The 21,989-nt window shown below is 45.6% G+C and overlaps 3 protein-coding genes across 4 annotated transcripts; 1 reads left to right on the top strand and 2 right to left on the bottom strand.

Annotated features, from left to right (window-relative positions):
* Positions 1-26: 26 nt before the first annotated feature.
* Positions 27-3,138, top strand: fastkd3 (FAST kinase domains 3). Of its 2 annotated transcripts, none has more exons than XM_057012565.1 (7): positions 27-177; positions 448-1,924; positions 2,015-2,100; positions 2,238-2,412; positions 2,491-2,560; positions 2,649-2,763; positions 2,882-3,138. In XM_057012565.1, the coding sequence occupies exons 2-7, from the start codon at positions 457-459 to the stop codon at positions 2,978-2,980; spliced, it is 2,013 nt and encodes a 670-aa protein (XP_056868545.1). In that variant the 5' UTR covers positions 27-177; positions 448-456; the 3' UTR covers positions 2,981-3,138. The 2 variants fall into 2 exon arrangements, with proteins under 2 accessions (XP_056868545.1, XP_056868546.1); XM_057012566.1 differs by having other exon boundaries at positions 45-177; positions 451-1,924.
* A 25-nt stretch (positions 3,139-3,163) lies between these two features.
* chmp5b (charged multivesicular body protein 5b) lies at positions 3,164-5,295 on the bottom strand. Its single transcript, XM_057012568.1, has 8 exons — positions 5,140-5,295; positions 4,537-4,641; positions 4,307-4,353; positions 4,143-4,236; positions 4,002-4,073; positions 3,810-3,918; positions 3,544-3,659; positions 3,164-3,474 (listed from the first exon to the last, which is right to left on the bottom strand). The coding sequence occupies exons 1-8, from the start codon at positions 5,206-5,208 to the stop codon at positions 3,424-3,426; spliced, it is 663 nt and encodes a 220-aa protein (XP_056868548.1). The 5' UTR covers positions 5,209-5,295; the 3' UTR covers positions 3,164-3,423.
* Positions 5,296-5,568: 273 nt separating this feature from the next.
* On the bottom strand, positions 5,569-10,365 carry LOC130514040 (delta-type opioid receptor-like). Its single transcript, XM_057013405.1, has 4 exons — positions 9,503-10,365; positions 9,068-9,324; positions 8,195-8,547; positions 5,569-7,626 (listed from the first exon to the last, which is right to left on the bottom strand). Exons 2-4 carry the CDS (start codon positions 9,310-9,312, stop codon positions 7,097-7,099), a joined length of 1,128 nt encoding a protein of 375 aa, XP_056869385.1. The 5' UTR covers positions 9,313-9,324; positions 9,503-10,365; the 3' UTR covers positions 5,569-7,096.
* Positions 10,366-21,989: the final 11,624 nt, after the last annotated feature.

The raw sequence follows: 21,989 nt of genomic DNA, 5'->3' as shown, positions 1-21,989 counted from the left end.
TTGTCCAACAGTCGCATAGCGATTATGAAAGATGATCAACATAGTTACGACCTCCCGTGAACGCCTCACAAGGTTTACGGAACCACATTTGCGTCATCGTCGCGCCGGTGTCCAAGCCGGTGTTATATACACATGTTTGGGGGGTCTTAGCACATTTCTCCCTTTCGGAAGGCCCAGGTATGGATATTTATGAAGTCATTTAGTTCCGAGTGTTACGTTTAGTCTTACATTTCAGTTTAAACACACACACACACACACACACACACACACACACACCCCAAGTTAGCCTGCGAAGCTACTAGCTAAATAGCTAGCGTTACCTAAACTAATTTCAAGGTTGTCTGCGCAACTAACCTAGATAGGTTTGAATGCTGTTCTCGTTAACATGGCAGGTTTTTCCGGCTAAACGACGATTCAAACCATTTTAAACTCCCCTTTTTTATTCAGCAGGGTCTGATGAGTCTCAGGGTCATGGCTCAGAAGCTGCTCCATGGAGTTCTGCTGCTGAGACAGCTCGGAACATCACGCTGCCTTCTACCCATTAGGTTCCTGAGTGTCCGAGGTCCTGGTCAGGCCTTATGCATGGGTTGCCAGTGTACCTCTGCAGGTGGATTCATTGGGAGACAGGGCTACAAACAACTCCAAGTGGCCTGTGTCAGAAGGAGCCTGGGCACTACCACTACCAATACCAGAGAACCATTCTCCAATAGCTCCGTCGGTCTCCACAGAGATTCAGGACCCCATTTTCACCTGACCCAGCTCCATGGTCCCACTGTTGAAGAGGAGGAAGCTTTTCAGCAGCGTCTGCAGGGTTGCTCTTCCTCCCGGCAGGTGTTCTCGTTGCTGCACTCTGTGGGGATCATGTCAGACACCATGGCTGCCGCAGCGCTTCACCGTGTAGCTGACCTGGAGCAGGCGGGCACCTGTCTGAAAAACCCTGCAGTGCTAGAGAAGGACACCATCCGAGCGCTGTGCTTCCAGCTGGAGCAGGAATCCAGGCGGCTCACGGATGCTGGCCTGGTATCAGCTCTCTTGGCCTGTACCCGCCTCTTCTTGGACCCTTGGAGCACGCTGATGGTGCGTTTGGTGTCAGAGAGCCAGGAGAGGTTAGACAGAGGGGTTATGACTGTGGTGCAGCTTTGCACTCTGGGCCAAGCCATGGTGGCTATCGAGGGTCCCAACTGCGTGATGCTGGAACAGGCGATGGAGCAAATCCAGAAGCAGGAGCCTGCACAGTGGAGTCTTGCTGAACTTGTTGCTGTGTATAGATTTTTACAAAGCGGTGTGTTCCAAAATGGGAAATACCAAGACCTACTGAACGCCATGCACGCCCACGCTTTGACGGTAAGCTCTCGCCTGAATCCCACTGCTGTCAGCGTGCTGCTCAATGCTCTGGTGACCCTGAATCAGACGCAAGCCACGCCTCTCGTGATCAACCTGTGCAAGCAGGCTGTTCGACACGTGCCCCATTTCACCGATGACGAACTCACCGGCGTGCTTGGTGCCCTCATGCACTTTGGCCACAGCGACCATTACTTTGTGGATGCGATGGAGAAGTACGTGCCCACAATGACCTTCACCTCCCACCCAGAGACTGTCACCCAGGTCATCCAGTTCTTCAGCAGTAGGAACATCCTTTCCCCAACGGTGTTGGACGCCGTTGCAGAGAGTTTTGTGTATCGAGCAGATGACTTCAGCACCACTCAGGTGGCCAAGCACATTATGGCGCTGGGAAAGCTGGGCTACCTCCCCCCGAATGCTGGCACAGTGTTCAGGAAAGTGGAGAACATCCTGCACTCACACTTCTCACACTTCCAGCCTCAAAGTCTGCTCAACCTGCTCCACTCCTGCACCCTGGTGGAGCGGTTCCCCGTTAACTTTGTCTCCAAAGTGTTTAAAAGCTACTTCCTCCAACAACTGCAAGGTAAAGTTCTGTGTTTGTCAAACTGGAAAGCTCCCTCGATCGCTTTGCCCACAAGTATTGTCGTTTAACAGGAACAAAACTGTGTTTCAGAGGACGGCAACAGGGTGGACCGTTACGTTTTAGCACAACTGACTCAGCTCTACATGACGATGAAGTTGGAGTGCCCTTTCTATGAGGTAACATGCCAAATAATGAAAGGGTGAACTCGACATAGCGGTGAAACCTGAATACACACCCTCTCAGTGCATTCCTGCTGTCTGCACTGGCCACGACGCCTGATTTTGGTATTGGCGCTGTTTTACCGTCCCCTCAGGGTCCCAGACTTCCTCCCAAATACCAGGTCAAGTCCTTTCTCCTGCCGGGACGCTCCCTGGAGACGCCTGTGGATCTGCATCTGTACAACTCTGTGAAAACGGGGCTGGTGAACCTGCTCGGTGCCCGTCACTACTTTGGATCCAAAGTCCTGACATCCAACTGCTACACTCTCGGTAACATAAATGGGTTTTAGTCCTGATTGTTGCATGGACACGGCGGGTTTAATGATTGAATGATTCTTTTTCACGTAGATGTGGAGATCAAACTGGACGAGGAGGGATTCGTGCTGCCCGCCAGTCACGTTGATGAAGTATACAAAAGGTAAATGGTTTCATGCATCAGACCTCAGGGTTTGATTGTGTTGTAAGTCACAGAGCTGGACCTTCATGCTACTTTTAACACGTTTTAGGATAGCTGTGTGTATCGACGGGCGGAAGAGGTTCACTGTAAACAAGAGGCAGCTTCTGGGAAAAGAAGCCATCAAGCAGCGGCATCTGAGGCTTCTGGGATATGAAGTTGTTCAGGTTAGAGCCTCTGCGTCACGTTCGCTTTACATTTATCCTTTTGTTTTGAACTCTGCTTTTCATTCCAGTTTGCCCAGTATTTGAGAGTGAAGTCTTTTTGTTTATTCTGTCTTTATAGATTCCTTTTTATGAATTTGAAAAGCTGCAGAACCAGGCCAGTGTTGTGGAATATCTACACAAGAAAATCTTCCCCCACAGTTACAGGCTGAGCTGGTGATCATCAAAATGCCATTCATGTGCCATCAGAGGTCTTTTTGTACTTGAAGGACAGGATAGATCTAATTTTTAAAAAAGATTTATTACAAATGACATCTTTAACTTATTGATTGTGCACATTTTGTTGTTTAATTTCAGAATAAAGTGACCTTTAAAGCAGCTGACTTCAAGGTGACATCAATAATTGCTTGGAAAATATAATTTACTTTATTCTTATCAAGTCATTGAAGAATAAACTGTACAAGGCTAAGAGAAAACCCACTTCTAATCACTCCAGATACAGAGTATATATGCCATCCCTTAACTGAAATAACCCGAATCACTGATAAGCTTTCATCATTAGGAAAGAATTGGATTTGGAATGAAACAAAGACTGAGTGTCAGTTGGTTAAATAGAAAATGAGACTATGATACATGTAAAAACAAGACCAGAGTTCTGCTCTTTTACGAAGCAGGAATCTGAGGAAGTCCAAACTCGTCCACCAAAACACCGTCCTGAAAGACAAAAACCCTGTTTAATAACCCTCTCCACCATTACAAGAAAACTCTGAAGCTGTCAAATACCCGGTTGGTTGATTTGTCTCCGGGAATGCCTTCCGGGATGGAGGGGGCCGTCGAGGCCTCATCCAGGTAGGTGCTGTCATCATCGAACAGCAGCTCATCTCCCAAAGCATCCAGCTCTGTTCATGGTGACAAACAACATTCATTGTTTGCAATTTTAGCAAACCTTTGCAATATTTCCCACGACTGCACTGAAATGACCTCTGACATTAATAACAAGGAGGTACATAAATAAATGTGTAATTCTAACACCGAAGTATTTTACTGACCTGCTTCCAAGTCGGCCTCATCGATATCAGGAGTGCCGTAGCTTCTGCCCAGCGCATCCTGGATGTCATTGGCGTCCTCCATCATGTCCTCCAGCTGATCTTGAATGTCCTGAATGTCAAATAAAAAAGTAAATTTTTTGTATCAACTGTAAGTCCAGAAGGGCATAGAGCAGGCACGGATTGCTTTGCTACCTCAATCTTGTTTATGTCCACTTTCTTGTAGGCTTTCTTCATCTCTTTAAGGCCAGTCTTCATGGCATCAACCTGAAACAACAAAAACAAATGTTAATGGAGAGCCAGATATTCTGTTGAGCTTCTGTCAAAGCCTCTTACGGTAGTTTTAGTGTCTTTAAGGTTCTGGATTGTGTAGTTTGCTTGTTCCATGTTGAATGACTGCTGCGCGAGGCCGTCTCTCTGGTTTTCATATCTGTAATATATATTGCCAACTTCAGTTCCAAATGGCAATAAGACATCAAGTGTGGAAATAAAAAACTTACGCTTTCTTTTGTTTCAGAATTCTCATTGCCCTTTGCTTGACCATGTTCTAGGCAGCAGAAATAAAAGAAACATGTCAATCACACATGCTCTCATATTGATTTTTAAACAAAACAACAATAAGAATGAAGCTTTTATTAGAAAACATTGACTAGACTTTGTCCTGGCGAGTAGAAAATATATTATTCCCATTTTGCACCGTTTAGAACAGTAATAGAGGGAAAAATCTCACCTTCGAGGGTCCATCTTTCATCTTTTTCATCTGATCCTTGTATTTAACAAGTTCAGCATCGAGTTTGGAGATCTTCTTGTCAATGGATTCTGTTCTGGAATCAACCTGAGATAAAACACAACCATCAGGATTCAGGCTGAACCGGCGTGTTTCCCACTTCCTCCGTCTATCTAGTCAACTAATAATAACTCCAGACAAAAACCTGTATGACTGCTTCGTGGCCAGGGTTTTCACTGACTGAGTGAGACCATTTCCTCTGTTTTCACGTTTAGATCCTTTTCAAATGTCCACATGATGCTGATTCATGAGCTTAACAGACGGACATATTGTTTTCACTTTAAATACGTTTATGAACTGGCCTTTTCATAACACTGTCACGTAAAACCTCTAAAACGTGAATATTTTTTGTCAACGGGTAAATGATTTTCTATCGGCAGCGTAATTAATGCGTTGTTTTATCAATTCCAAATGTTAAAAAGTCATGAAAAATCCACTGACCTAATTTTCTTGCCATAAAACTTAGCTAATACTTTAGCAAGGAGGGGTCCTCCGTCTTTGATTACTTTTTAAGCGTTTAGAAAGTTAATTCAGGATTAAACTTACAGTTCCAATGCAGTCGGTGAGGTTAGGCGGCGGACCTTTAGGCTTCGAGCTGCCAAAAATTCGGTTCATTTTGACAAAATGGTAAGTTTGATGCGGGAGAAAAGTTGTTGTCGGCCGCTGTCACGGTCCTGGCTGAAAGAAACACCCGGAAGTGAGTTTATGATGAGTCACGTGGTTATTAGAGCCACGCCCCCTAGTATTTCTTTTTTTTGGTCTGGGTTCTTTACTATTGTTTTTAAATTGATCATACATCAGTTGTATCATTTTGGCTTCTGATCAGTCATTTAAATGTTTTTCTGCAATTGCACATGTTTCCACTAGAGGGCGCTGTCGGTACATTTTACCCCAAACTCAACTCAAATTAACCAAACGTGCTTCTCCGACAAAGACAAATCTGTCAACATACCCGGAATGAAACTCAAAACTGAATTCATTAAACAGACTTTAATTTGAACATTTCACGGACATTTCGTGTTTGATTAACTGCAGGCAAAGCCAATTTACAGTGACGGCAGTAGCAGCAGCAAATCTAAACTGACATAAATATGCTCATGCCCTGGACATCTTTATACAATGCAAAGTCAATACATTCCAAACTGACAGTACAACCTATAATTTACATACATGTATGTGACAAATACGGCAGCAGAAACAAGATCACGGACATGCTGCAACCATAATTTACTGACATCTGTGCAAAGTTCATCTATTAAAAATGTGCCTCGTATTCTACAAGGATTGATATTTAAATATTCTCTTGATACTATGTTGTTAATCAGGCATTTATCTACAGTTAAAAGCATTTCACAGTAATTCAACATGTGATGTATATGTACACAATATACAAGACAACTCATCAAACTGGACCCAAGTCCAGATTCAAAGCTGAAGCCGAGCCCTCTGTCAATTTTTAAATGCACAAGTCCAGGATTTTCCATTAAACCTTTAACTCAACACGCATTCTTTGGCACATATCGGCGGACAGTGATTCATCAACTCTGTGGTCATTACTTTTATCCTGGACTGCTAAAGGCACAGTTGGGAAGGAAAGCAACAGCAGGAAGTACATAAAATGAGACAAAATTGGACAAAATGCAATAACAGCAGGTCACATCCCATTAAACAATACTATATGTTTGTTATTTGGCCCTAGAACCAAAAACATCCAGGGAATTTTGGCACTATTACGTCTTTTATGTAATAAGGCCTAAAACATCAATGCATAGTGCAGAGATGCATGGCTGTTGCTGGAGTAACCACGCTAATCAACGGCAGGCTTGAGAGGCCACACGGAGTCACTGTTGTGGAATAATGACAACTGCAGTGTTTTTCTTTATGGTCCCGATGGAGACCGCAGGCTGAAACACACCAGGCAGCCAAAGTTGCCTTTCTAGCATTGCAGGTCTACAAATCTATGGGCTCTCAGTTGGTCACATAAAAGGTGGGTAAACGACCTTCATCACAGCACGGATGGATAATCTGAGACATTTATCAGCAAAAGAAAATGAAAGAATTTTAAAAAAAAGCAAAGCAAAGGCAATGTAAACATTAGTATGGCTTTCCACCAGAATTCTTTGGGAGCAAAAATTAGTCATATGATGAATTCAGATTCCTTTCAGACTGGTACACAACATCTAAATTCATCTTGTGTGAATATAATAACCAAACGCTGTATCAGCTGAAAGCATTTGTGGATTTAGTCCACATTTTTCTCGCTGAAAAGGCTAAAAAATCTAAATACAATGGTGTGACTCTAACCTGTGTGAAGCTACATCTTTTTATGTTTTAGGAAGGATTTGAGTTCACGTTCTTGTGATCTGAATATGAAAAATGACTGACGGAACTAACTGAAAAGCCAAAATAAACAAATCTTTTACGTTGCTGAGGTGACGTGAGTTATGCCCAGGTCATGTGACTCTTTTCCAATATGGGACACTGAAGACAGTTCCACTGCTAGTCATGTGGGCTTACTGGTCGGGTCTGGATTCTCCAGGGGCACTGCGTTCTCCCGTACAGCGCTGGGGGTCTTCCTGCCCCGCGACACCCTCTCCCCCTTCAGTTTGGCCGAGAGACAGAAGTCCTTGAAGCAGCGTTTGAAGTTCTCATCCAGAAAAGCGTAAAGGACCGGGTTGAGGCTACTGTTTGTGTAGCCTAAAGCCACGCAGAAGAAATAGGCGCCCATGATGGCGGTGGTTTCAGGCACGTTCACCAGGGCCTTCACTAAGATAAAGATGTGAATGGGCGTCCAGCAGACCACAAACACGGCCACCACCACCACCACCAGCCGCGTGATCCGCCTCAAGTTGCGGTCCTTCTCCCGAGAGCCGGACAGCATCCGGACGCTCTTCAGCCTCAGGACCATGAGGGAGTAGCACACAGTGATGATGAGCACAGGCACAACGAAGGCGAAGACAAAGACGCACACCTTCATCAGGGTGTCCCAGTACACGTACGGATCGGGGAACTGCAAGGCACACTCGGTTATACCTGCAGGGTCGAGGAGAGGCAGAACCAGCTGTGGGTATGTGGTGCTCTTGTGGCGCTGCAAACATCATCTTATCTCTACTCTTTTAGCAGAGCTGGTGAAGCTAAATGGCAGAAAACTACCACAGTAGTTAAACAAGATCTTCCTCAAAAGCCTGGAAACATTCATCCCGTGTTCTGATGAAGCCTGGAGGCCACGCTTATGCTAACATGAGCACATGGACCAATTCCAATGCCTTTTATTCCAGGTGAGCCTGGTGAATTCTCAAAGCCATTAGCCATCTGCCATGGTTTCTACTGCCTCTTAGCACAACAGAAGTGGTTCTACCAGCACCAGTGACTGTTAAAAGCTGGTAAAGTCGGCTTGAGTATTATGCAAAAGCAGTATTAGTGTTAAAATGCTGTACAAATAAAATTCCACTTTCTGCCATCAATTTAAAAACTAATTTGCACTCAGAAGTGGGTATGTTCTTACAAACCCTTTTAAAGACTGACATGGTAATAGAAAATGTATAAAAGCTGGAATACTGAAGTGAGGCTTGACTATTTTGGACAAAAAGCTCTTCCTCACCGCTCTTCGTCTGCGTGCCGCCCAGGACGAAAGCGGGAATCCCCGCCGCCGAGGACAGGATCCAGATGCACACGTTGATCACCTTCGCTTTGACCGGGGTGCGGAAGTCCAGGGCCTTCACCGGGTGGCACACGGCCACGTAGCGGTCCACGCTCATCATGGTGAGGGTGAAGATGCTGATGAACATGTTGTAGTAGTCGATGGAGATGAAGACCTTGCACACCACCTCGCCGAAGGGCCAGGTGTTCATCATGTAGTCGGTGCTCTGGAAGGGCATGGTGGTGGTGACCAGGGCGTCGGCGAGCGCCAGGTTGAAAATGTAAATGTTGGTGGCTGTCTTCATCTTTGTGTACCTGTTACGCAGGCAGAAGGAAGAGGTTGCTCCACATTGGTGCTGCCCACATCACCAGGGGCCATTTTCTCGTGCTGCCACGGCTCATCACAAGATCTAGTGTTTGGCTGATTGATTCTGTTTGAGTTAATTAGCATCAAACATGGTTTAATGCCCCCTGAACATTAACTTAACAGTTGACATTAATATCTGGGACGGATCAGCTTCTCCAGGCGGCACACTGTAAATGACACTCAGTCCTCTCCAAGCAGCCCAATTCACACTATCAAATCATCAGATATCGCAGTATTTATTTAGAAATGTCCAAATGCTGCCAGATATTAAAGCACCTGTCGTTTACTGCACATGCAGGTTACGGGACAAGTGGGCTTAAGAGCTGCTGCTCATCTCTGGAGAACCTCCAGAGAGCAGCAGGAACCGCAGAGACCCATGTCAGGTCCACGTTTCCCTAAATCCTCATCATAAATAGGTCACAGTTTTTCACCATATAGAAAAACGCCTCCTCATTGATGGTTACTCACCTGACGATCACATACATGACGAGACAGTTGCCCAGCAAGCCGACTACAAACACCACGGAGTAGACCGCGGTGATGATGGGGATGATGGGGGACATCCCCTCCTGTTCCCAGCTCTCATCGTGGCTCATGTTCTGGCTGTCGGAGTATCCGGATATCCAGGCTGAGAAATTCACCGGACAGTCCTCGGCCGGGGCGAGCACACAGTTATTGTCTGCTTTCAGAATTCCCACCGTGGCGCTTTCCATGCTGACTGACACCTGTTTGTTTGGGTCGGGAAAAATCAGTGCAAGCGCACCGAATAACCCAATAAATTACACCAAGAGACAAAAGTGCACACTTTGGAGCCACTTCGGCGGGCACAAAATCAATCAGAAACACGAGGCTGCAGGGAAAACGACAGGTAAACGCAACTCAATACCCACGCAGGTTACTCACCTTGATCTACCGAATCCACTCCAAAAAAAAGATCTTAAAAACGTGCAAATGAATTCCGTTTTGTTGCCTTGGCTCAAGATTACAGCTCGTCAAAGTTTGTGGACGCGTCTGCGCGCCTGGACAGAAGCGGCGGCTTTGCGGACCATCGCGCGCGCGCGGCGGCGGCGGCGCGCAGCAGCAGACACACACACACACACACACACACACACACACACACACACACACACACACACACACACACAAGCTTTGAATGGTGTGCGTATGTGTGAAAGATGACAATGACCAGCAGTCACGTGTCACAGTGAGGCAAAAACACGCCGGGGTGACGTCATCAGGAGATGGCCCACTCTCATCTCAAATAAATGCGTGTCCTGCTGCAGATTTTGCCCGTCCTTTCACTCACATCGTGTCTTTGTGTTGAAGAGAGGCAAAGTTCAAGGACAGAAGAGAAATCCAACGCATGCACTCAGCTGTGGCTGTTGGGGGTCATAACCAGCCACGGCAATGTCACGTTTTGCTGCCTTTCCGCTCCAGCAGACAGAGCCCGTCGAGAGTTCATGCGACCGGCTGAGTGGAGACGGCGCTGGAAACAACCGCCATCCCAGTGAATGACCATTTAAACCGCTGATGTGCCTCCCACACACACGACACGCAGAGTTTTATCTCTTTCTCTGCAGCTGCCGAATCAAGCGCGTTATCCTGCACCCCCCAGGCTGTTGGCAAATCGGCAGCCATTCAACGACATCTGACAGATTGTTACAATTATGATAAACATCTGTTTCCTGCAAACGATGTGTTCAATCTCTGTGTGTGGCTGAGATTAACTGTGTTTTGAGTCTCCACACAGAGACTGATTGATTTGGAAAATGAGGACTGATTCTACTCTCATTTAACTCACTTGTCAAGTGTAATTACCAATATATCCTTCATTCATCTGTCTATTATCATTTCTAATCATAAAATTGGGGGTTAAATAGACACATTTCTGAGATCAAATGTGAATGATGATAAATAAGAAATAATCATATGCATACCATGTATACCTCTCTGAATACCTTGATGATGGTACTTCCTGTCAGGAAATCACCCAAGCGTGCAGGGATATTATCTGAAGAATGGCTAAGATTGGATCTTTATCACCACTTTGGGGTTAAACCCTCATTCTCAACACCGCATAATTGATCCTCGTGTGATGACATTGCTGGGTGGCATCGGGCGGTCACACCTTGACCAGGTGACATAAGGTCCCATGCAATGGCGTGTCGATTACGCTCGCGTCACACCCCACTGATGACAAAAACCTGGCGCTCCCCATCAATCTGTTTGGACCTGCTTCGGCAGGGCGCAGTTGCCTTCAACTTAAGGCATTTTGAACCCGTGATCAGGGTGATTTGTGAGGTGGCTGCTTTATTCTTCACACCGCAGCGGCTAGAGATGCTAGCAAGCGAAATGGTTAGCATTAGGGAAAAGTTTAGCCTTAACATCACAAAGTCATCAATGTAAGCGATCTGTAAAATGTTAGCGTTTATCCACTGAGGGAATAGATCCAGTTGGATGACGATCACAGTGAAAATCTTCAGGATGTAAAGCAATCCTCCGTCAGGTGTGCAAATAATTTCACGCTTTGATCAAGTGAATTCTGCCGTCCATCAATATTTCCACTCTTGGTCATGAAATTTTAAAATGACCAATGTTTTAACCTGAATATGACTCAGAATCTGGGACTGATTTCCACCTGACAGGACGGACGGATGTTTGCGTTTCATCTCAGGTCTGAATATAATTTGATTTTAGCCTTTCAGCTGGTGCCTCTCCTCACTGATCTTCCATTAGTCTCAAAGCATTTGTCTGTGTTGTGTTGTTGGATCATTCCAAACACTTCAAAGAAAGCAAAGAGAATCATTAGTGAGGTGCGAGAAGATCCCAGGGTGAATTCCAAAGAGAGGAGAGGGGCACCAGCACCACAAAAATGCAAAGATGGGCTCCAAAAACTGAAACCTGTCATTTGGCTCTTCAGAGCAGCACCATGGCTCAGATTTTTGTCTCAAATCTATCACTATTATATTGTTTATTTCAGACAAGCGCAGCTATTTCTGTTAAAGATAATCATAAAATCACACAAAAGTCGAACAACAGAGTTATTTTGCATTAAATACAGCATTTAGACTTAAATGGCTCAACTCTGTACTCTGTGCTTCATTTATGGACTGTAGGAATTTTGTTATTCAAATTAAACACCAATCCCTTTTGTTGACTTAGATTTAGTAGGCATATGTCTGCATGTTGGGGACTGCTTTTATTCAAAAACTGTGGCCACAATAACTTGTTTGTTATAGGGAGAACTGTTTTTTTGCCAACTGTGCAAAAATAAATGTTGCTTTTCCACCAAAATACAAGTGTTCTCAAAGGATAGTTTGAGCTCAAATGCAGAAGGCAGGAGGTAAAATTAGAATCTAATAACCAGTCAAGAACACCAACAGAGTAAGAAAAGACGCAGCAAGAAACTGACTGGAAACAAAGGAGGAGTTGGAGGAGACATTGAAGAGAAAAAGAAAAAGATGCTTCAAAATAAACCAGCTAGCAGGAAAGACACGGAAAATGACGGACTTCAGGCACTATAACATACTAGATAGTAGAATAAAGGAGTTGGAATTAAACTGAAAATAAAGAAGAAACACATTAAAGCATTCAAAAACAGTTAACTGTTCAAATGGTTCAACAAATGGCAGAGCAGGACCATTGGATTAATGTCAAAATAAAGGTCTTCCAGCTCAGATTGTGTCTAAAGTTACATCTACATTATTCATATGGAACGATCCCTCAGGTAAGGTGTGCTGCAGACGCATGCGAACAGCCTTGAGGGTCGACGCCAGCCGGGCCGGCAGCATTTGATCGATAACCCAGAGGAACCACCGATCATCCTTAAAACACGCTGAGCGTGCACTTGGCCAGCGAAGCCAGAGGATTTAGGGGCAGGATGGAGGGAGAAAATTGTGGAAGGACAACAGACTCAGAAAAACACTTCAGAGTGACAGTGTCACAAAAATATGAAATATCAGCTCATTAGTGAGCAAAGCAAAGCCTTAATTATACGGCTGCATTTGACTCTCACCTTAGCATTAGCGTTGGCTTCTGATGTCACAAACTACAGCCGGTGATCATTCTTCTCCCTCGCTGTAGCGCAGCTTCATTTCCTGCTGCTGGTCGAGTGGCGAGAGATTAACCACCGATGTTCAAACTGGAACATTGGCGCACACAAAGACTGGCAGCTGCAGATCATCGAGGCGAGAGGATAAATGCACGCTGCAAACCCTGTTGTTAGAGTTAGATATAAATAAACCGAAATTCGCATTTTGTGAGCCATTGGAGCTGATTTCTGTGGATCAGGGGGCAATTAGGGGCTGTGTTTATGCCGCTAATACTAACAATTAGCTGCTTTAGCGCTGGCTGCGCATCTTCCCGGCGCATCTGAGCTTGGGTCATGATGGATGCCCACGAATTCATAAGAAGCGAGAGCTGTCAATAGATCTGATCAATAATCATGGTCACGCATATCTCAGAGGCTTCACTTCACAGAGCCAGGACCCTTGGTTAGCATCCGTGTTGGCACCGCCGCGCAGCGCCCCCAGAAAGCTGTAAACGTGTCATTTGTGATTTAGAATGCGGCCATAATGAAACCACAATTCACCGTGCGCGAGGAGCTTGTGCGTGTGATGGAGGGATGCTGCAGATGCTATCTGGCAGCTAGGAGCCGACCATTAAGACAGACGATTCTCATTCAGGTGCTGATTTTCACCTACTGGTGCATTTTTCTCACCGTGGGGAGAGTTTGAGGCATTCCTGCAGAGTTTTGACACCATACAGCAGCGCTTCTCTGCAGCTCCGATCATTTCACCCAGTCAGTCATTCGATGAAGCCTCTTTCACGCCTGTGTTACAGGGACTCTCCCTAAAAATCCGAGCAGGGGTTTCAACATGTGTGTATATTCGTACATTTGGATGCAATCAGCAACCTTCAGAAGCTCTGGAGCGTGGTCGAGGATTTCTGATCCTGTGGTTTCACACGTGCGGCTCCTCTGGGGAGGATTCCGGTGCATCCAGGAAAAGAGTTAATGTGTGAAGGGATTAGCTACTATGTAGTATCTGACCCGTTCTATGCAGGCTTTACGTCTGTAAGGCCTTAATGTGTTTAACAGCCAACCTAAGCACCATATTAGGACATCCTCCACATGTGTGTCCGGTGTCTTCCTCCTTTATGTAAGAGGAGATGCTAAAAGATGACACTGGAGCCTGTGGGCCCCTGGTTGTCCTCCATATGAGGATGTGTAGCATGAAACATCTTCAAGTACTCCCTTTTTTGGTAATAACTGAACGCTATACCATTGGGTTGGCCATATTGTACAGCGTGAGGTCATCAGTAAAGAATGTGTTTACTCGACTGTATAAGAAGGAGGTGACGATGAAGACACCTCGGAGTTCTTCACCATCGGGACCGCGAAACCTCCCTCGGACAATCTGCAGTGTTCGATTGATACCTGACTGTTCTCTCCAATAAACATCTTTGATAACCAAGTCGGTGTCTGCGAAGATTCCTTCCTCATCAACACATCTCGGCTACCACCAGGAGAAGATTTACAACAACTGCTTGGCTACTCAGGAACCGCTACTGTTTGAGCAACATTTTGCTCACTGTTGGCAATAATTTAACACTGTGGACAGCAGGATGGAGTCTTGTAAGGCTCTGCAAAGGAAAGTTGCCATAAACGGACAGAGAAAATTGATTAAACCGGTCGATTAGCATCAAAAATACGCAGCCACGGAAGAGTAACGGCAGATTAGCTTCACTGCACACAGAAGCAGATCATCTCTGTTAACCCAGGACTAGCTAGAATCTGTGCCACACTCTTTTGTGGCCCCGATGATGATGATGTCGTCAATGGGAACAGATGGCTGAACTAGTGAAAATCATCTTATCACACCTCCTCCGCACTACAGAGGGGAAAAAAACACCCAGCTCTTCAGCGTTCATCACATTTATTGGTTAATCATCTCGACAAAACAAGTAGCAGAAGTGATTATCAATATCCCAACACACACAATGAAGCTGTAGAAAAATAGCCCTGGGATGGCTGAGTGTCCCCCTGGAGGAGCTATGGGGCAAATAAAAGTTTCAAAGCCAGGTATTTAATTGCATTCTACCACAGGCCGAAGCGTCATTTATGAGCCAGTTAATTGCATTTTCCATATTTAAGTTTTAAAGTGCGCGTGACCACAGGGCGCCCCTGTTCACATGGTTGTGCCCTGACGCTAATGTCGCCGACAGACGGCGGCGGTGATGTGGTCCGCCGGGTGTCCGCTGAGTCATTTGCTGCTCAGTTGTTCCCTCGTCTCCGTGACACATGAGCAGAAGTCACGCCGGAGAGGGAGATGACCTTCAGAAGAATCTTAGAGGCTTCAGCGAGACAATTTCATTTCAGGGACAGAGACAGCAGCACCAAGAAGCGGTGAATTAACTCCTCAATAACAAAAGAAAACTTGAAAGGAGAGACTTTACTTTAGGAGCTGCCCCATAATTACAGCATTTTCTTTAAAGCCTTATTGTTCACGCCTTAAGAGGGTTTGTCAGACGAGGTTCTTTGTTCATCAGGAAATAAATCAACCCTTCATCATGCATTAGCATGATGAATCACCACGGCGCAGGGCTGCGGGCGTCTTCTTCCCCTCTGCATCTAACAGCATCAGACCGGAGTGGCACCAGTTTGACTTTATTTTTTTTTAAAAATGAGGCTAATGTCGCTGTGCGTTGGGCCAGAAAATGAGCCCAGAAAGCTTCATTTGTCACGTACGAAATGTCTGAAGCGTCTGAAGCATCCGCACTCTTTATAAGTTGCTTCTCAACCTGTCAAAATGCTGAATTTATTGCAAATGCTAAATTTGTCAGCGAAGGTGAAAGCAGAAATAATCAAAACGCATTTTTCCTCTTTGCCGCGAACGCCACAGGTTACCTGTAGAGAGGGATAGTTAAAGAGCTTTTACGAAGCTCTACCTCGTTGTTGTGGGTATTGTGTGACCTCTATGATCCACTAATACCTGTTTGGATCCATATCCTCAATAACTTCACATGCAAATACAGCTCAATCTGACCTGACATGTGCGTGAAGTGAACTTACTCTCTGTCTCTCCAGTGTCTCCTACTGAGTTGGATTCATCCGTTGGGCACATTCTGCCGTTGACCTTTCGGTTCACACCAAACAAACAGGCTAGGGGCAGACTGGTGACCTGTCCCGGTGACTGTTGGGACAGATTCCAGCACCCTGAAAAAATGTATGAAATAAGAGAAGAAACAATGAAAACAAACTGTTTCATTACAGGAAGTGCCCCAAGAGAGGAATCTCTGGTTTTTATTGTTTCTTTTTGGTTGGTGAAACCTGGACGTAAGTCGTTAACGGGCTACTGTTACACTCCTGCAGTTTAGCAGCTGTACTATAAACCCTCATTTGAATATTACATCCACAATAAAAGCAGATCTAATTATCCACCTCTCAGTGGAGGGAGTTAAAGTTCCAGACCACCTGAAACTGTGTCTTCACTCCTTTCCTCCTCCTCCATTAGGCAGCCGCCGGACAAATCGGACAGATATTAATAAATATATCAGGGGAATTTAAAGGTGGCGGAATGGCTTTCTTATTAAGTTCCTGCCAGCAGCGTGTAAATAATGGGAACATAAAGATGTGCCGAGGAGCCGCAACACATTCATACCCTTCTTTACCAAGCAGAGGAATTAAAGCCGAGTGAGAGAAGCCATCGATTGCCGTGAGGAAAGGGCGATTCAGTGGAGCACTGTAAACAACTAACTGCTTGTACCTTGTGCACGGAATTGTCCCTCAAGCTCCGCGCTTCTGTGAGTATGTTTTCATGTTTAAATGCTTTGATCCCAGTGGCAACGAGACCGTACGGGAGACGGTTGCTGGCTGCTTAATGCTAATGAGGTCCAAAAAACATGAGGAAAGCTCCCCAGTCACCCTCTTTTCTGCATTTCTTCTTCTTCTTTGGTGATTCAGCGTCGTTTGTACCGGGGCTTCGTGCACTGGTGCTGAACCTGAACTTTCCCCTGCGGGGGGGCCGTCAGAGCTAAACCCAATTTCACTGCCATCGGGGTCATTTGTAAGGCCGCCCCCCCCTCCTCATCCTCTGTCTGACCTTCGGTATGATGTGGGCGCATCACGTTTGCCGTGCAGGTGACTTCCTCGTCCAGCTGAGACACCAGTCAGGTGTCCGTCTCCCTACGTGGACATAAGAGGTTCGGTGAGTCCTGCTGCCGCTGCAGTGGCCTGGTATGAATATTTAACTCCCGAATAAGCTGAGGGCTGACAGATGCATTCAACCTAGCAGGAAATTAGGAAGCCGAGAGTATACAGAGCACTGAATGCTCCTCCAGGTAGTGATGACCAGCAGGATATTTGAGGCCGAACGAAATAAACAGCATTTTCCTGTTGCATTATTCACACCACAAACCTCCTGCTGCATGTGGGAAAACATCAGGAGTGAAGAAAAGACGTTTAATAATCTGCTGTCATTAGTCGGGAGGAGAGATAGACCATTTCTGTTCTGCTCTCAAAGTGCGGCTGAAAAGGGATTCAGGGGGTTGGAAACATGGAGCTCGGGGGTTTATTTACTAAAAAAGGGGCAAAATTGGATTCAGTGGTCCAAGTTGATGCTTTAGTCATCCTTCCATGAAAGACCAAACACAAATAACTCCATTTCTCATATGGTTTTGGAATATATTCAGGGTAATATTGGGTCACTCTCGGCAACAACTCAAAAATATTTATCATTTTATTGTTGTTGGAGTTTGTACATTCAGACAATTTCAACAAAATGCTCCAAGTCAGAATCGGGGTAATGATACGAGTGAAGCCCGACTGAGCTAACCGCTAACGCTAAATTAGAATGAAATTAGAAGCAAACCCTTATTTCCTAGCAAAATTTGAGTATACATTAAGCAAAGCTGCATTATTGAAGAAATGACATTTACAGGAAATCCTTCATATCAAAATGTCACAGAAATGATCACATGATCCCATAATCTCTGCTTTGGTTTCCCTTCGACAACAGGCTGTTTGTGAACTGTGTGAATCCTCCCGGGCATAAAACAGCACATGGCTGCCCCAATCATGGCTCTCCAGGGTAGAAGGAGGGAAGATAGAAGGCATTTCTGTTTGAACTTCAAACTAAAAGATGAGGCAGAGAACCTCCTGGGAAGCTCTGGATGTATCCGAAGCATTTATCTAACGGTCTCCTGAGAAATATGGAGAGAAAGATAGAGTGACACATCATTCTAGAGACACAGCAGAGGGTTCATTTATCCCTCTGACCTCATCCAGGCCAGCTTTTATCATCAGGGAACCTTAAATCGGTCTGAATGGATGGTCAGGATGACATAATTTACAGGCAAAAGACACTTTTTTATCCATTCTGGAATATTAACAAGGCAGCTTTTATTTTGAAAAGCTTACAGTGGTGCTGGCCCTCGTCTGGTCATTTGCACGTGGAGCAAATGACAACAAACAGAAGGTCACGGTCATCAGGAGACCTTTGTCTTCAGCTAAAAGGAGCTTCTTAAGTATTGAATGACCAATTGAAACTTTGAAACCAACTTGGTAGACTCATGAAACCCTACATTCATTACGCAAGAGCCGCATAGAGTAATTGAATAAGGCAGTGATGCACGGGTTCCAGTGAGCATCAGCTTGTCTAAACAAGTTTACAAGATCTGATTAAAAAGATCAGACAGCATTCTGATGGTTCTAAATTCAAAAGTCATAATGCCAATGGAGACAGAGCACAGTTCAATATGAGTGGGGGCGGGGGTGTTATCCATCTAACCGAATAACAAAAGATGTTTGGCTGGCGTGATTCATCACCCTGAGAACGAGTTGTCGGTGCTGCTGAGAGCTATTAATTAGTCTGGAGCCAAGTCAGTACAGTGGCCGTATTCATGCTCAATCTAATCAATCCTCAGAAAATTTGAATGCGACCCACAACGCACTGTTATCCGTTTAAAAGTACAAACAAGGTATTTCAGACTGGAAACTCTCTGCTGAGAGCGAAAGCCCATTTTTCAAAACGTCAGGCCGGTCTGAGATGAAAGAGATACGAACCCGCTGCTGCAGCCGCAGCAAAGAGAAAAAAAAAGCATCAGCTCTCATTGAGAGGAATCTGGCAGTAAACCAAATAATTAGTTTGGGTGAAATATTACAGCGGATCCACCAGCCAAGAGGCGTAATTAGCATCCAGTAGCAGGTTTAAATGAAACACTCCGCAGATTTTCTTGTAAAACAGCCAGATTAAAGAATGGGGGTGTTTTGCAACCTGAGGCATGCGTGCCATATTTGGTACGCTGCACAAAAACCGCGGGCAGCCTTGGACCAGGTAGCATCTTAAGTTTTATCCCTTTAAACTTTGCAAAGCAAAAACTTAAATCAAATGTACATTATGCATTCTGCTCCAGCTCAACTGTTCCCGACTCCTCAAGAACGAAGCCGTTACAATAAAACATTCATGGCAATCTTTGATATTATGTGACTTAGTGATCCTGGTACCATGACAACCACTCCACACATCAGTGGGACAGCGAGGTATGAATATTGCACAAACAGATTGGCTACGACTTCTTTATTTGTTTCGTAGCCTGTTCGGAAGCCTGCAGAGCTCCAGAGATGAGGTCAAATTGGGGGAGAGTGAGTGAGGAGCGAGCGGAGCACCTGGCGGAACTCTTGGGACGAGGAGCTGCAACTATTTACATTTAGGCTCTCTGTATGTTTGCAGCTGAGGAGCAGATGACAGGAAGAAACATAACCGTTCAGGTGTGAATTTGGAGGAATAGCATCACATCGAACACACCGCTGCACAAAACAGCCGTTTAGCACCTAGTAATTAGCTGTGCAGATACATTCCAAATCTTTGGCATCAACAGATGTTCCTCTGATTCGCCACATAAGCGTTTATGCATCTACTGGAGTCGCTCCTTCCCCTTTGTAACCGTGGTGAATCAACCGAAGCAGCACATCCCACACGGCAACGGCGGAGGCTGGAGGTGGCGCCCAGACGGGAGTCATTACTCTTTCTAATCAGATCAACCAAAGTGTCACACGGCGCAGGTACAGCCGATAATAACGGAGGCGCAGAAGTTCAGGGGCTGAAACACAGACGACTGCCGCAACTGGCCGAAGCAAAGGCGCTTCAGAACGGAGTCAGGCTGAAGCTAAATATGTAGGTGTGCTCAGTTCAAACATTCCCATTTTTGAGCGAAGAAGTAAGTCCAAAAAGAGCCGTCGTTTTGAAAATGGGATGTTAGAAGGAGCAGAAATACAGTTCTTGCATGAAATTACCCATGAGTCCTTCCTGACAGCTGGTGTTTTGAGATATATCGACTCGTGCACATTCATTTCAGGCTCCGTTTGGATGTGAACTCAATCAAATCGCCTGCTGACAGAAAACACCATTAATTGTATGAATACCTTGCCTGGTCACATGTGGCGCCCACACCGTGCTCGCATCTATAAACGCCTCCACCTGACCGGCAGTTATTTATTTCATTACCTGCTGATCAATTCTTTTCTGCTGGGAATCATTTGCGTGCATCAGGGCAAATTTCCACCATCAACAAGCTCATTGCTGCTGGAGACCTTTTAGGGCTGCAGCCTGGGATGTACAATAATGCTAATGGTCATCAGCCTGACAGCCAGCCTGTTAATGGGAGTTGTACCCCTCATCCAGGTGAGCCTGACCTTACACGCTGCGACGTTATTATTCCTGACATTATTACCATTAAAGCAAACCCTCTGGGAGAAGATTAGAAACCAACTTATCATCAGTAACTGCTAAAAGTGGTCATATAAACTAGCATCCAGCTAATTATTGATTTAAAAAAAGGAGGTAAAAATGGATACAGAATTTCCTTTTTTCAGCTGCAGGAAGTAATCCACATCAGAACGTGTTTGGAATTGGAATTTTAAAGCATTCCCATCCATATTTTGGGTTCCATAGGTACCGAGCTTGGATGAAATGGTCATGTAAGCAGCCGAAGGCTGGAAATTGCATTTTGAAGTATTTTGACAAATGTGACTTTTTAGCCTGTGAAAATTACACTCAGGCCTTGTTAATAAATGTAATTTCTTTCCGGCCTGCTCCGATACACTTGTGTTTCCTAGATTTAATAAGAAGAAAGGTTGTAGTGAAGGAAACAATGGCTGATATAGGACCGATCGCTGCCCCATTCTCCTCCTACATCTGGCTACATCTGGCATCGCTGCCGCGTGGAGGGTTTGTTTGTTCCGATTATCTCCACCTGACTGCCCTGAGAAGTGGGAGTGACGGCTGCTGCGTCAACGGCCGATATGTATAGTTCCTCCCTGGAGCACTTACCCCACTCATAAGCAACACTTATGCGTGTTTAACCTCCTCCTCCATCTCTAATGTGTCACCCACACCTCCTCAGCCTGCAGGTGAGACGTCGCCCCCTCCTGTCAGGTCTTTTCACATCAAACATGTCAAATGCAAACGTATATGAGACGCGATCCTCGTGTGTGCGTGACCTGGACTCCTCACGTGCTCCATCCACAATTCACTGGTGCAGAAGGAAGCCTGCCGACCTTTTAGAGCCCGTTTGTGGTCGCCGAGGACCGCGGCTCAGGTGTTAGCACCAGCGCAGGGACGCACATGAAGGGTTATTTGTCGGACGACGCTCCGGAGTTGCGAGGTGTGGAACGGCAACAAATAGTGCCTGTGTTTGTGTGTGTGGGGGGGGGGGGGGGGGGGGGGTCAGGATCCTTCTCACATGGATGCACCTTGACAGAGATGTCGATGTCAAATCAGCCAGTGGAAGAGAGTATGGCGGAATGATTCCGAGATGGGAAAATGTGAATAATTCAGCATCCCTGAGAGCCGACTGGGTTGCAAATACAGTCAACTAATGCAAACTTTGGCGCAGGAACGGCGAAAACCAAATATATTTTCAACAGCCTTTTCCCTCCTCTCTCCTCTGTCATCGGTCACTCGGCGACCTTCTAGGGGAGATCAGATCAATAAACAACCTTCCAGTTTCACTCCATCCATCCATCCTGTTCTTCCCAGGGGGGTCCGGCCGGATGCCAGGATGCAGCTGTCAATCACATCTAGCCAGCTCATTTGGAAGTGATTGAAGTGGACGTCCTACATGGACTCTTTGCCTTGGCCCGGCGTAGAGGGGACATTGAGCGGCCGTCAGCGTGCAGAGGGAGGGAGAGGCGTATCAACAGTGTCCGATGCTCCTGATGTCAGGGATGGGGGGCAACCGTCCATGGTTAATTGGGATCCAGTTAGCTGTTAAAAGATGAGTCTTTGATGACTTTATCGAGCTTTTAAAGCCACTTTCTGAAGGACCATCCGCCATTTGATCCACGGGAAACTGATAGAAATGTTTTGATGTAAAATCGTCAATCAAAGCC

Source organism: Takifugu flavidus, chromosome 17 (genome assembly GCF_003711565.1).
Source record: "Takifugu flavidus isolate HTHZ2018 chromosome 17, ASM371156v2, whole genome shotgun sequence".
Classification (NCBI taxonomy): domain Eukaryota; kingdom Metazoa; phylum Chordata; class Actinopteri; order Tetraodontiformes; family Tetraodontidae; genus Takifugu; species Takifugu flavidus.
Note: the sequence above shows the minus strand (reverse complement) of the source record. Positions and strands in the feature narration are given on the sequence as shown.